This window comes from Loxodonta africana, chromosome 1 (genome assembly GCF_030014295.1).
Source record: "Loxodonta africana isolate mLoxAfr1 chromosome 1, mLoxAfr1.hap2, whole genome shotgun sequence".
NCBI lineage: Eukaryota > Metazoa > Chordata > Mammalia > Proboscidea > Elephantidae > Loxodonta > Loxodonta africana.
This window is the reverse complement of record NC_087342.1, coordinates 97952894-97969155: the sequence shown is the minus strand read 5'-3', so window position 1 is coordinate 97969155 and position 16262 is coordinate 97952894. Positions and strand designations below refer to the sequence as shown.

Below are 16262 nucleotides of genomic sequence, written 5' to 3'. Positions count from 1 at the left end.
GTCTGCTTCCGTAAAGATTACAGCCTTGGAAACCCTATGGGGCAGTTCTACTCTGTCCTTCAGGGTTGCAATGAGTCAGAATCCACTTGACGGCAATGAGTTTTGTTTTGTTTTGAATTTTAAGTGTTATTTATTTTTAAAGTTCAGTTCCAAATTTTTCACTGTTTGAATAGAGAAAAACAATTGATTTTTGAGTGTTGACCATCTTTCCTGTCATTCACTTATTAGTTCTAAGAACCTTTGTAGATTCCTTGGGATTTTCTACATAGACAATCATATTATCTGTGAATAGGGGCAGTTTTATTTCTCTCTTCCCAATCGCAATGCCTTTTATGACTTTTTCTTGTTTATTGCACTGGCTAAGACTTCCAGTACTATTTTGGATAAGAGTGGTGAGAACAAACATTCTTGCCTTGTTCCTGATCTTAAAGGTGGAAGTATGGTCTTTTATCATTAAGTAAAATGTTAGCTGCAGGATTTTTATAGATGTTCTTTATTAGGTTGAGAAAGTTCTCTCCTATCCTGTTTGCTGAGAGTTTTTAACATGAGCAGATGCTTTATTTTGTCAAATGCTTTTTCTATTTTTTTTTTTTATTGACAGGATCATGTGGTTTTTATCTTTAGATGTTAATATGGAGGATTACATTAATTGATATTTTAATGTTGAACCAGCCTTGCATTACCAGAAGAAAGGAGTACCTTTTAAAACTCACACAAACGTAAAAAAAAAAAAGATTCCATGTGGTAACCACAAATCAAAATGACTCATTTGTATGGATAATTCACTCCCAGTAAAGTATCAGAAAGTCTCTAGGGTATTCCTGTGGTGCTGTAATGGGAGAACTGAACTCTTGGCATTGATGCTATAACTGTGAGTCCTCTACTGACTCCCACCTATCACAGGTCCTTCAGTTCTGGTCAGAGTTTGAGGGCATCTATTGCCAAGTCATCAGTGTAATTTGATACTAAAATAAGAATCACCTTAGAATGTATAAATATACCTAGCATCCAGCACAGTCTCAAAAAGTATTTGTTGAATACTAATGACTACATAACTATATGAATGAATGAACCCAAACAACTCTTGCTGACCACAGAACTGTGTATTATTTTAAGTATTAAGTCATTCGTACCACCTATTCAAATGTAAGTAAAACTTTTGAATTTTTCACCGTACATTATTTAGGTACTGCCTATTCAAATATAAGTAAAACTTCTGAATTATTCACACTATGTTATTTTATAATGTGGATAATTCAAAGTTTTTATTTATATTTGAATACACAGTACTTAACGACCCAATAATTTTCTTCAAATAAAGATACTACATGGTGATGACCTTATTTAAAAGGTGCTGGATCTTCCTTCCTTACAGCAGATTTTCAATTTATAAATGTCAAAAGAAAGAAGAAAATAGAAAATTACCATTAGGCAAACACCACAGGAAAAATTGTAGACAAGATCCACTAATGAATGCTAGAGACCAATGGGTGAAAGTTTCAGAAGAAACAGGATTTACATAGTTTCAAAGAATCTACTCCAAGATATTTATTAACTACCCCACTACTTTGCAGTGGAGAACCTGAAAGAAACCACCATAACCAATTTACCAACATCAGCCTCACATATACACCTACTCCTCACTTACCCACTATGTCATTATCTGACATTTCACATTTACAACAATAGTAAAAACTCTATTGTCTAATTATTTTGCACATTAATGACATACATCTGGCAATAATGGACACTGAGTTGCAAGGCGAAAATACATAACACTGGCTGTGATCGTTAAGGTTATATGTCAACTTCGCTAGGTCATGATTCTCAGTGATTTGGCATTTATGTAATGATGTAATTTGGCAGCTATATAATGATGTATTCTGGAAGTTGTGTAATGATGTAGTCATCCTCCATTTTGTGATCTGATACGGTCATCCTCCTGTTTTCACATAAAGCCGATTTTCGCATAATAACCTGGTCTTTGGAACCTAACCATGTCGATAACTGAGGAGTGGATATAGATATCATTGAACCTTTTTATATGATGCACTAAAAAGAACACAATGTCATTTCTGTAGAATTCTTGCAAAAAATGCATAACCTTAGTACCAAACCACACCCATTGCCACCAAGTCAATTCTGACTCATTGCGACCCCATCGGGTTTCCAAGGGTGTAAATCTCTATGGAAGCAGACTGCTACATCTTTCTCCCACAGAGCTGCTGGTGGTTTCAAACCGCCATTGCACCACCAGGGCCCCTAACCTTAGTATAGTCATGCGAAAACATCAGACAAACCCAAGTTGAGGGGCATTTGACAAGATAACTGATCTACTAATACTCTTCAAAAGTGCCAAAATGATGAAAGATAAGGTGTATGAATAACTTTAAATACAAGAATCAGCAAAAAGCCAATTCCTCCTATGAGGTGGAGGTCAAATATATCCCAGATTTCCACATTCTTTAAGCTGTTGTACCACTCTATCTCTGACACTGGCACTGTCCCTCCCCTCAGCACTTTTTTCTCTCCCATTTGGGCTCGGCAATTCCCTGTAATGTCTCACAGAACTTACAAACTGTACTTACAGTTAAGTGGTTTATTGATGAATAGGGTAGAACTTGGGATCAGGATCAAGAGGCTACAACTTAGGAATCAGGATCAGGAAGCATGTAGACAGAGTTTCTCTTCTTCAGTGCAGGACAGGTCTCTCAGCTCCTCTTGGCTCCCTGAGGACAGGCTCCTCTCAGCCCTTCAGGACAGGCTACTTTTGACCCCCTCAGGAGTAGTTCCTTTCAACCCCCCGATGACAGGCTCCTCTTGGCCCCCTGAAGACTGACTCCTTTCAACCCTCTCAGGACAGACCCCTCTTGGCCCTGCCATCTGTCGCTGCTGGCTCTGCGACTGGGCCCCTTCCAGGCTTCTCACAGTCTTTAGTATTATAGCCTTTGACCAGTGTTACAGCTCTTCTAGGAGGTTCCTTGCCTCTTCTCTCTTTTTCTCTGCTTCTTCTTTCTGCTATCTTCCTTATGCTTCTTCCTGCTGCTTCTCTTCTTCCTTATATCTGCCAAAGCTGTATAGGGTTGGCTGTATATATACACAAACTCCTTGTAAATTTCAAGATATGGCCCTCCCACCAGGCCCTCTTGGTAGGCCATAGATACTCCATTTACATAATAGACATGGCTCGTCTACAACTCACCTCATTTGCATAGTCTATTGAACAATCCCTGCAAGGTAAATACGAATCATAGGACAGGCTGCAGCCCAGGACCAGACAAAAAGTCAGGTTGTTTACAGCTTACCCAAGAAATGTCAATCAACTTGGACAAAAATAATAAATTCTGTGGGGTAGAAATTAGGGCAAAGGTAACTTCTTAGGGCTTAGGGGAAAATCTCTCAAGCTGTTTTTCAAAGAACCAAGACAAAAAGCCATATAAAGGAACTCATTTCACCATATAAGTAAAGACTGAGGGGCTGTTATAGATTGCAGGACTAAAAAGAATATATTTGTAACGCGTATACCCAGTAAAAGACTTATATCTATAATATATTCTTACAAATCCATAAGGCAACAACTTGATAAAGATGTTCAATCTTATCAATAATCAATGAAATGAAAAGTGAAATCAAAATGAGTTACCACCAAGCACACTAAAATTAAAAATCTGACAGTATCATCTGCTATCACATTTGGACAATGGAAACTGTCATACAGTGCGCTGCTGGGAATGTAAATTGTACAACTATTTGGAAAACGGTTTGGCATTACCTAGTAAATGCCCCAACAGTTACGCTTCAGGGTATATAACCTCGAGAGATTTGTGCATCTGTGCACTAGGAGATATGTACAAGAATATTCATAGCAGTATTGTTCACAGTAGCCCCAAACTGGAAATAAAGACAGGAGACCATGAAAACCAGAGACAAAGAGAATGGGGAAATAGCCACCTTGGATCGTGATGGCGTTTTAGTTCTGTCTGTAGTTCCTGCTGAGGCCCAACTGCAGTTCGTACCCTTCTCATAAATGCCTGATTTTGTTTAAGCTGATTTGAGTGGGCTTTCTGTTTCTTGCAATCAGCAGAGCCTTGCTTGGGGAAAAAAAATGTGGAAAGGGAATTTAAGATTATAAGAGACTTAAGAGACATATCAACTAATTACAATGTGAAGACCTTATTTGGGTCCTGATTTAAACGGATTCAAAGTAAAGCATAACATGTAATAGCAAATGGTTTCTTTTTAAAGATCACCCCAAACCCCACCTTCCTTTGACTCAAGGTCTCATGAGGTCGGAGTCAAGCAGTCATCCCAAGGCTCTGTTGAGGCTGGAGAATCTACTTCCAAGCTCACCCAGGTGCCTGTTGACAGAACTCAGATTATCTGCTTCCAAGCTCACTCGTGTGGTTGCTGGCAGGCCTAGGTTCCTCGACATGTGGGCCTCTCCATACGCTGGTTGAAGGTGTTCGGGACACAGCAACTGGCAGGACTAACTACCTTATCTGTGGGGTCCAATGCAAAATGAAAATATAAGGCCTCTTCAAAATTATTCAGAATTTCAAAATGGTGACAGCAGGGCATTAAACCAAATTTTGGGTCCTTCTGGGTGTGGGTCCCTTCTAAGCTGAGATCTTTCTGTGACTGCACAGGTCCACACACATAAAACCAGCTCTGGAGGGTGATGACCTGCATGAGAGAGAGAACAACCAAAGCAGAAGCCATGGTGTTTTTGCAACCTAATGTTAGAAGTGACATCCCATTATTTTTGTTGTATTTTGTTTAGTAGGAACAAGTTACTAAGTCCAGCCCACACTTCAGGGGAGAAGATTACAGGGTGTGAATACCAGTTGGCAGGAATCATTGGGGGTCATCTTAGAGACTCCTCTACCACAACAACTCAACAACTCTAACATAATCAGGGAAATATGAACAATGGATATTTGATAATGTTAAAGAACCATTATAAACTTCTTAGGTATGATGATGGTATTGTAGCTAAATTTAAATAGAGTCATCTTTTAGAGATACATATTGAAATATCTACAGACGAAATGATTTAGTATATGGGATTTGCTTCAAAATAATATGGAGTGGGAGAGAAGTGGGGGCATAGATGAAACAAAAATGGCCATGAATTGACCATTGTTGAGTGAGTGATGGGTATACAGGAGTTTGTTATTCTCTATTTTTGTACATATTTGAAATTTTCCATAATAAAAACTTGAAAAACGAAATAAAGTCTTGCCGTCTAAGACAACAAACCTGCTCATTGCAGTCATGATTGAATTTGAATGAGCACACTGATATGATGTAAGTTGAGGGGGGAGGCGCAGGTAAGGAGGTGTAGGCTTGAAACATCAAAAGGATGACACTATCTTAATCCAGTTGCTTCAAAATTTCCAAATTCTTATGGTGCTTCCTGGAAAAGAAAGTTTAAGTATTGCAGAAGGAGCTGAAGGAAGAAATTGGCGTGATTGGCACATGGAAGAGAAGACAACACATACCAACGTTGAGTCAAGTTAGTTAAGTGTGCTTCTTGCCTTGCTCTTCAGCTTTGTCTTCAGCCATGGAAGATTCCCAGGGCCTTCTTTTGCTGGACTGAGGGGAGGGGAACCCTGCTTCAGGGCTGTTGGAATTAGAGGTCTTACTGCTCTGATGTTTGCTTTCCATAATTAGCATTAAGACTTCATGAAAGGTGTTTCAGCCTATGATTTAGAATTGAGGTATAAAAAAATGCTTGGTAAAATAAGAAAAGAAGCTAAGAGTCAAAAAAAAAAAAAAAAAGAGTCAAAGGAGGTAAGAAAAGGTACTAATTAAGGGCTTTATGTCAAGGGATATTATTACCCATACTCAGCTATATACATAAAAAAATTTTTTTTTATGCATAGATCACTTTTATTTAAAATATTCCTTACAGTTTTTATTCAAGGTAACTTTTAAAAGCCAAGCTACATTTTCTTACTTAAATTATCTTGCTTTTCAGGCCTGATGTTTAGTTTGCTGGCAAGGCAACTGATTCCTCCTCTCAATATCTCTTATGCAGCTTTCTGTTCTTCAGTAATTTATGTAATTTTTGGATCATGTCATCAAATGTCTATTGGTGAGTTCAGTACTAGAACCATAGAAGGTGGATGAGTTTCCACCTCGGGCATTTCCTTATTGCTAAGGAACCCTTTTTAAAGCTGCCTTTAAAATGAAGAGAGGCAGAAAATTGACATTCTATCTGTAGAGTTAATGTTCAGATTGTAGGAATTAAACACTTCGTTTAGTATGCTACTGCTAATGTAACCGCCAGAAAAACAGGCCAGCGAGGTATTTCCCGAAGAAATTAAAGGGAGGAGGTAACTTCCTTGGTGAAATGACCACATATTGAAATCTGACTGCCCTCAACCCAGGAAAGCCAAAAACTTCCTAGATGCTAGAGTGGATACCTCTCTCAGGTGGTCTCAAAATAACCAAACTCTGCAGGGGCTGATTTATAGTATAGCATGTCAGTTTATTAGTTTACAATGAGAAAATGCTGTCATAGTAATCAAAGCACTCAAGCCCACAGAATGAGCACTTTCCTTCCCTGAGTCAAAAGTCCATCTACAACTTTTTAATTAGAAATGACTGTTACATGTGTATATATGTTAGATGTATATATGTTGATATGAGGATTAATTGAAATAATTTGGAACAGGTTTAGCTCAGTGTAATCTTGCATGTAGTAAACCAATCATGAATGTTAGGTGTTATTTTTCTTATGATTATTGATTAGCTTTGTTTCCTAATCCTTTCATTACCATCTCACTTTCACCTTCTTTACGAGCAGGCACAGTGGCTAAGCCTGAGAACCGTTACCAGTCAATTTCTCTTTTTGAATCCCATTCCACATGCCCATAATACAAGAAGAATAGTACCTGGACCACCAAGATCTAAAGTCTGTGAGTTGGACACAGTATGCGAGGCCAGAATTCTTTTCCTTGCCCTTTCCTCTCAATCGCCACTTTCAAATAAGAGAAGTTCTTTAGAATAAGGACAATACAAAATCAGACCATGCCTTGCTTTTGTCAATATCTGTCAGCTTACCTGGACTTTAAAACCTCACCTCTGCCCAAACATTCTGCTTCTTTTATAGGTTCCTTCTTCCTTGTGAGTGCTCTGATGATCAATGTCCTGAAATTGAACCCATTCAACAGTGGCCACCTGGTATTGGGAACTTTCCTCAAGGATGACTTTTCTCAGCCCTCCTTCCTTACGGCTTATAATAGATCTTTGAGTGTGGTGGCATCCACAACTTTTCTGGCTGGGATTATTCAGGTAGGATCTGAGTCTCTGAACTCCTACAGAAGAAATAAATAAAGGGACTAGAAGTGGACCCCTTGTTTTAATTGCTCCTGTGATCCATTGTGATATATCTGGAATTCCAGTGATTTGTTTTTGGAAAGCTTGTGGGATGTGTGGGTAGGCTCTCTCCTCAGTGACTAAACTCCTCCCTCTTCAGAAACCACCCATCACTGATTTAGGATGAGATACTGAAATTCCCATTGTTCACTTTTCCTCTAAGACTAAAGAAGTGTCCTAGGAACTATGGTCCACAGTTCCACTCATGATTTTACTCTTTTAAAAATTACATTATATTCTTTTAACAATAATAGCACTCATAGGCTCACCTACTACATTGTGGGTTAGTAAACATTAGAGTCAAACCTGGAATTTTTTTTCCTGCAATGACAGAACCTCAGCTAAAGGACAGTGATGTCACTGACTTATTAAAATACCAAAACTTATTTTTGGTGGTATCTTTCCTTTCCTCTGAGAGTCTTACCACCTAAAGCTTTACTTACTGAACTAAAGTTACATGTTACAGTTTAATTTCTCTTCTCAGCTAACTCATTCTCTAGCCGATTTTTGCTCATCTACCCTGAGACTATCTTCCATTAGGTAAAGACTTATTGGGAGCCTACAAATGCAGGATATCACAGTGGGGAGGTCCCAGCCCTGACACGTATGACCTGTATGAACTTAGGTAAATGATTTTACCTTTGTAGGCCTTAGTTTTCTCATATTGAAAATGGGAATAATAATATTTGTTTTGCAGGGGTCTTGTGAGAATTAAGTGAGATGTTTTATGTAAAGCACTCAGACGAGGGCCTGTCACATAGTAAGCATCAATAAAGTATAATTCCTTGGTGCAAAGAACTGAATTGAGTACTTTAGCAGACAAGAAAAATAAAAAAGAAGATATAGCTCCTGTGGTTTAGAAAACAATTCAGTCTTGTGGGGAGACAAAACAGTATTTATAGGCAATATGCCAAGACCTGTTATCTAAGTGGCCTTGGGCATGTTTTCTCCTCTTCTTTGAGCCTCATTTTTTTTTAATCTATAAAAGGAAGAGATATTCCACTTTTGGGAAGATGGAATAAACATACCTTTTCCCATTCTTCCCGCTAAGTACAATTAAAACCCTGGACATTATATGCAAAACAAACATAAGAAGTACCTGAAAGGTAGAGAGAAGAAAGTAGATCAGGTAGGAACAAAACCAAAGGAACAACATGGTGGTGGAGTTCCCTGGGTTTACTTTTTGCCAAGTATATCCCAGACATGGAGCTGAATAAACCAGAAATTCAAAACAACAGTGGTCACAGACATAAAAGCTCCTATAAGAGTGTCCTCTCTCTAAAACCAGGAAAGGGGCAGCCTTGGAACACAAAAAACTTTAAGACAATAACTGTTGTACTCCAGACAAACACCACAGAAAGAACTGTGACCTCACACCCATCCGTGCCAACAAAAGCTGAGTGGAAATCCTAAACTGGTATCCTCACCTGGCTGTAATAAGGTCCCCAATCCCTCAAACTAAGGTGGGGTCATAAAAGACATAGTAAGGAGTCAAGGCTTCCAAACTCGCTGAGCAGCAATGAAGTGCCCCCTGCCACTTCCTGCTGGAACTGGTGTCAGTGGAAGCTTAGTGAACAGTCAGGAATTTTACCATTACCCACCAGTAATGAGGCCACACACACACCACCACTACCACCACCACTGTGTATCAGTAGGGGCTGTATGGGGAGAAGGAACAAGGCATTCCTCCCTTTTCCAGCCAAAATGGTATTAGAGAAGGCCTAGTGAGGAGCCAGAACAACCATCCCTGCCTGCCTAGCAATAATGAGGAGCCCCTCCTACCTCAGGTGTCAACAGATGCTGAGAGGGGAACCTGGACTTCTACCTCAACCAGCCAGTAATGAGGAAGTACTCCTCTCTCATTCCCCTGCTGGAGCTTTGTCAAAATAAGCTACCTAAAATAGAAGGTTTAAATAAGATCCAGAGTCTCATAGCATAATGCCTAAAATATCCAGGTTTCAATAAAAAATCACTCATCCTACCAAGAACCAGGAAAATCTAAACTCGAATGAATGAAAAAAGACAATAAATAGATGCCAGCACTGAGATGACAGAAATGTTAGAGTTATCTGGCAAAGATTTTAAAGCAACCATCCTAAAAATGCTTCCATGAACCGTTATGACCATGCTTGAGACATATTAAAAAAAAAAAAAAAAAGCTTCAGCAAAGAAATAAAAAGTCTAAGGAAAGAAACAGAAAATATAAAAAAGAACTGATACAGATCCATGGAATAGAATTGAGAGCCCAGAAATAAAACCACACATCTATGGTCAAATGATTTCTCAGCAAGGGCACTAAGTCAATTCAGTGGGGAAGGAACAGTCTCTTCAACAAATGATGCTGGGTGAAAGTGGATTTCCACATGCAGAAAGATGAAGCAGATTCATACCTCACACCGTACACAAAAACTAATTAAAAATGGATCAAAGACCTAAATGTTAAATGTGAAACCATAAAGTTCTTGGAAGAAAACATACAGGTGAAGCTACGTGACAGTTTTTTTTGTTTTTTTTTTCTTCTCTTCAATGATTATCAAATTCAACAGCAAACCCATAAGCAACAGAAGACAAAAATAGGTTATTGGGACCTCATAAAAATTAAATACTTATGTTCATCAAAGGAATTTATCCAAAGTGTAAAAAGACAGCTACAAACTAGGAAAAAATCTTTGGGAACCATATACCTAATAATGGCCTAATATCCAAAATATATATAAAATTGTTACAATTTATCAACAAAAAGACAAATAACCCAATTAACAAAAATGGCAAAAGACGTGAACAGACACTTCACTAAATAGGATATCCAGTCGGCCAACAAACACATGAAAAGATGCTCAGCATCATTAGCCATTAGAGAGATACCAATGAAAACTATAATGAGATACCATCTCTAGAATGATACTGACCAAAAAAAAAAAAAAAAACATGTTGAAGATGTGGAGAAATCAGAACCCTTATCCATTGCTAATGAGAATGTAAAAATGGTACAACCATTGTGGAAAACAGTATGGAAATTCCTCAAAATATTAAAAATAGAACTTCCGTATGACCCAGTAATTCCACTAAGTGTATACCTCAGAGACCTAAAAGTAGTGACACTGACAGACATATATACACCTATGTTCGTAGCAGCACTGTTCACAATAGCAAAAAGGTGGAAGCAACCTAAGTGCCCATCAAGAATGGAATGGATAAATAAAATGTGGTACATCCATACAACAGAATACTACTCATCCATAAGGAGAAATGAAGTCCTGATGCATGCTACAACATGGGTGAACCTCGAAGACATTATGCTGAGTAAGATAAGTCAATCACGAAAGAACAAACACCGTATGACCTCACTTATATGAAATGGCAAGAATAAGTAATATCAAATATGTATAGACAAATAGTTATCAGTGATTACCTGAGGAAGGAGTGGGGAGGAAGAGAGGGAATTATTTTCTGAGATGTAGTGAGTTTATGTGATGGTGGTGGGCAAATTGGTACAGATTAAGGGTAATGGTTACAAAATATAACTAATGTAACTAATAACACTAAGTCGTACACCAGAAAAAGAGCAAAATGACAAATGGTGTGTTATATATAATTTTACATCAGCAACCAAAAAAAAAAAAATGATGCAGTTGCTGATACTGCTTAGGTACAGTCTCATGGGATTTGTCCTCTTGGTTCTAAAGCTTAGGGTCATGGCTTAGTGGGACTGCCCAGCTAATTGGCCTAACACGGTTTTTAGAGTTTCTGTTCTACCCACAAGTTCAGTGAGTAGTGCCTTGGGCCTTAAAAGCTTGTGAGTGGCCATCCAAGATACAACAGTTGGTCTCAATTCACCTGGAGCAGCAGAGCAGGAAGCAGATCCAGGAATTGAAGAAGGAACTGGGGTTCAGGTCTGGTTGCCTCCGTGAACTACTGTCTCCTTTGCCATGAGACCAGAACTGTTTGGTACCTGACTACCATTATTGAATGTTATGATCAGGGGCTCAATAGATGAATCCTTCTCAAAAGGGGGAAAATGTGGAACAGAATTTTAAATTTCTTATGGAACTCAGTCATACTTGACCCATTGAGTCTGGAGGAACCTATGAATCTGTTGCCCTGAGAAAATTTTGAACCTTGAACCAAAATTGTCCCTTGAAATCATCTTCAAACTAAACAACAGTTTAGCTGAATTAGTAAAGCATGATCACCTTGAGCATTGCACTCTTTTGAAGAATTATCTAGATGAGATAAAATTGACAACAGTAACTTTAAAACATAGATGAGTAGTTTATGGGGCAGTGAGTCTAAGTCAGTGGTGGTGAAATAATATGGGAAGAGACAGTGAGAATGATAACACAGTGTGAAGAATGTAACCAGTGTCATTGAACTCTACCTATAGAAATTGTTGAATGGGTGTGTCTTAGTTATCTAGTGCTGCTATAACAGAAATACCAGAAGTGGATGGCTTTAACAAACAGAAATTTATTCTCTCACAGAATAGGAGGCTAGAAGTTCAAATTCAATGCTCCAGCTCCAGGGGAAGGCTTTCTTTCTCTGTTGGCTCTGGAGGAAGGTCCTTATCATCAATCTTCTGCTGGTCTAGGAGCTTCTCAGCACAGGAACCCTGGGTCAGAAGAATGTACTCCACTTCTGACTCTTCTTGCTTGGTGGTAATGAGGTCCCTCCCCTCTCTCCTTGCTTCTCTGTTTTATATCTCAGAAGAGACTGACTCAAGATGCATCCTAATCCTGTAGATTGTGTCCTGCCTCATTAACATAACTGCCTCTAATCCTGACTTATTAACATGATAGAGGTTAGGATTTACAAAACATAGGAAAATTACATCAGATCACAAAATGAAGGACAGCCATACAATACTGGGAATCATGGCCTAGCCAAATTGACACACATTTTGGGGGGAGATAATTCAATCCATAACATTCCACCCTTTGGCCCCCCACAACTCATGTCCTTGCCACATGTAAAACACACTTACCCCATCATATCATCCCGAAAGTCTTATATCAACTCCAAGTCCAATATCTCATCTTCTGCAAAATTTCTCTTCATCTATAAAATCTAGAATACAAGTTGTCTGCTTCCAAAGTACAATGGTGGAACAGGCACAAGGTAGGCATTTCCATTATAAATGGGAGAAACTGGAGGAAAAAAAGGAATAACAGACATTAAGCAAGTTAAAAACCTAGCAGAACAATTTACAGTAGCTCTCAAGGCTTGAAAATAATCTTCTGTTCTCTTGAGACCATCTAGGCAATGGCCCTGCCCTCCAGACTCTGGGTGTTGGCCACACTCTCCAGATTCTGCGTGGAGGCCCCTCGGCCCTGATCTTCAGCTCCACCTTCCAAGCCCACTGGAATGGCAATTCCACTTCCTAGCCTTTGGGCTCCATTCTCCTAGTTCATCTGAGTGGGGACCCCCACCTCTGCAGTCCCAATAGGCCCCCTGGGTATAGCAGCCCTGCCCCCTCAGCTTTGGGGAACAGATCCGGCCCCCTTCCACTGGCACTTGTGGAAGGTAGCCCAACGCTTCGGAACCAAGTTGGTGAAGATCTGACTGAAACTTAGGAGGCCACGGCCCCAACCTTTGAGACCCAGCAGGCTCTGGTTCCACCCTTTGAGACCCCAGAGGTAATGGCCATCCTCTTTGAGACCAAGGCAGCTCTGTTTCCTGTGCTCCTTATCTCTTCAGCTTCTGCTTCCTGGTTCCTTGGTCTTTTGGTCCCTCAGGCCAGTCCAGCCTCTGTCCTGCTCCAGCAAGTGTTCCAAAGCTCTTTAGCTCTACTGATAAGGGCTAGGAGGTACCCCACTCCACCAGTAAACCTTGACCTAGAGGCACTCAGCTCTCTCGTTCAGTGGGTCAGCAAGCCTAGCTCTATCTATATGTGCCCAGAGGCTCCCCACTCTGCCAGGAAGCCTCTTGCCCAAAGGAATTCATCTCTCTTGCTCCATGGATCGGCTCCCACACTGTTGCCAGTTTCCTGGCTCTCCTGCTGCCATTTCTCTGCTGTTACTTCTTGCCGTCTGTGCTGTCTCTGGTGTTACACTTCTTCTCTCTTCCTTCTGAGCCCTCACCAGAACTGTCTTTGATGTCCATAATTCCACCAACAGTCTCTTCAAGGCAATCTAGGCTTTTACTATTAGGAACTTTAAAACTCTTCCAGCCTCTACCCAGTACATTCAATTACAAAACCGCTTCCACATAGTAGGTATCTGTTACAGCAGCACTCCACTCCTGGTACCAGATTCTCTCTTAGTTATCTAGTGCTGCTATAACAGAAATACCAGAACTGGTTGACTTTAGCAAACAAATATATTCTCTCACAGAATAGGAGGCTAGAAGTCCAAATTCAGAGTGCCGCTCCCTGTTGGCTCTGGGGGAAGGTCCTTGTCATCAGTCTTCCCCTGGACTAGGAGCTTCTCAGTGCAGGGACCCCAAGTCCAAAGTACATGTTCTGCTCCTGGCTCTTCTTGCTTGGTGGTAATAAGGTCCCTCTCCTATCTCCTCGCTCCTCTCTTTTACATCTCAAAAGGGACTGACTCAAGATACAGTCTAATCCTGTAGATTGTGTCCTGCCTCATTAACGTAACTGCCTCTAATCCTGCCTCATTAATATCATAGAAGTTAGGATTTACAAAACATAGGAAAATTACATCAGATCACAAAATGGAGGACAACCACACAATACTGGGAATCATGGCCTAGCCAAGTTGACACACATGTTGGGGGAACACAGTGCAATCCATAGCAGGGTGTATGATCTGCTGTGTATATTTTCACGAAAAGTTTTTTAAAAAGAGAAGAACTGAATGGAAGTTTTAGAACTGAAAAATACAGTAGCCAAAATAAACAACACATGAGCTCAACAGCAAAATGGAGAAAACAGAGGAAAGAATCAGTAAACTTGAAGATAGAACAATAGAAGTAACCTGCTCTGAACAAAAGAGAGAAAGTAGACTGAAAAGAAAAAGAACAGAGCCTCAGGGACCTGTGGGACAATAAAAAAAAATCTAACATTTATCTCTTCAAAGGCTCAGAAGGAGAGGAGAAAAGGGGCATAGTTGAAGTACCTGAAGAAATAACAGCTGAAAACTTCCCAATTTGGCAAAAGACGTAAACCTACAGATTCAAGAAGATGAGTGATCCCCAAACAGGATGATGCCAAGGAAATTCACACCAAGACAAATCAGAGTCAAGCTTCTGGAAACTAAACAAAACCAGACCCAGAGCCGTCGAGTTGATTCCGACTCATAGCGACCCAATAGAACAGAGTAGAACTGCCCCACAGAGTTTCCAAGGAGCACCTGGTAGATTCAAACTGCCAACCTTTTGGTTAGCAGCTATAGCTCTTAACCACTACACCGCCAGGGTTTCCCTGGAAACTAAAGACAAAGAAAAAAATCTTGAAAGCAGCAAGAGAGAAATGACACTTCTAGGGAAAAAAATGTTGGAATGACAGTGGGTTTCTCATTAGAAACCATGGAGGCCAAAAGGAAGCAGTACACCATCTTTCAGATGCTGAAAGAGAAGAACTGTCAATTCAGAGTCCTATGCCCAGTGAAAATAGCCTTCAGGAATGAAGGAGAAATCAAGATATCCTCAGATGAAGGAAAACTAAAAAAATTTGTCACCAGCCAATCTGCCCTAAAAGTTCTTTAAACAGAAAGGAAATGATAAAAGAAGAAATCTTGCAACATCAAGAAGGAAGAAAAAATGACAGAAGAATAAAAATATGGGTAAGCAATATGTTTTCCTTATCCATTGAAGTTTTCAAAATTATGTTTGATTGTTGAAGCAAAATTGTAACAATGTGGTTCAAAATGTATATAGAGGAAATACTTAAGACAATATGTTATGAATGGATATTATATATAATATATAATGAATATATATTATAAAGGGAGATAAGATTTCTTCACTTCACTCGAACTGGTAGAATGTCAACACCAGTAGACTGTCATAAACTGAAAACCCACTGCCGTCGAGTATGTATATATAATTTAATACCTAGGGCAACCACTAAAAAAGCTATACAAAGATATACACTCAAAAAACCTTACAGATAAGCCAAAATGGAATTCTGAAAAATGTTCACGTAACCCACAAGAAGTCAGGAAAAAGAAAAAGAGAAATGAACAGAAAAAATAGAAAACAAAAAATCGAATGGCAGGCTTAACCCCTAATATGTCAATATTTAAGTGTAAATGGTCTAAATATACCAATTAAAAGGCAGACACTGGCCAAAGGGATTAATGAACATAACCAAACTCTATGTGTCTATGAGAAACTCACTCCAAGTATTATGCTATAGGCTGGCTGAAAGTAAAAGGATGGGAAAAGATTTATCATGAAAACATTTATCAAAGGAAAGTAGGAGTGGCTATTTTAATATCAAATAAAGTAGACATAAGAGCCAAGAAAATTACTAGAAACAGAGAAGGATATTATATAATGGTAAAAGGGTCAATCCATCAAGAAGACATATCAATCATAAATATGTATGCACTGAATAATAGAGCTACAAAATATGTGAAGCAAAAACTGATAGAAATGATAGAAAAAATAGACAAATCCACAACCACAGTTAGAAACTTCAATACCCCTCTCTTAATACTTGATAGAACAACTAGACAGCAAGGATGTAAAAGAACTCAACAACACCATCAACCAGCAGGATCTGACAGACATTTATAGAACACTCAATTCAATAACAAGGAGAATACACATTCTTTCAAGGACCCATGAAACATAAACCAAAACAGACCATATCCTGGGCCGTAAAACAGACCTCAACAAATTTAAAAGAATTGAAGTGTGTGTTTTCTGAACACAGTGTAATCAAACTAAAAATCAATAATATAAAGTTAACAACAGGA

At 39.2% G+C, this 16262-nt stretch overlaps 1 protein-coding gene across 11 annotated transcripts in view; it reads left to right on the top strand.

Annotated features, from left to right (window-relative positions):
• Window positions 1-16262, top strand: part of SLC26A8 (solute carrier family 26 member 8) — a 93248-nt gene that overhangs the window by 19490 nt on the left and 57496 nt on the right. For 8 of the 11 annotated variants that reach the window (XM_023546426.2, XM_003404228.3, XM_023546422.2 and 5 more), the window contains 2 exons: window positions 5981-6097; window positions 7118-7299. In XM_023546426.2, coding sequence (XP_023402194.1) covers window positions 5981-6097; window positions 7118-7299 — 299 coding nt within the window. The remainder of the gene's footprint in view (window positions 1-5980; window positions 6098-7117; window positions 7300-16262) is intronic. The other 3 variants (XM_023546441.2, XM_023546400.2, XM_023546434.2) reach the window with 1 other exon arrangement.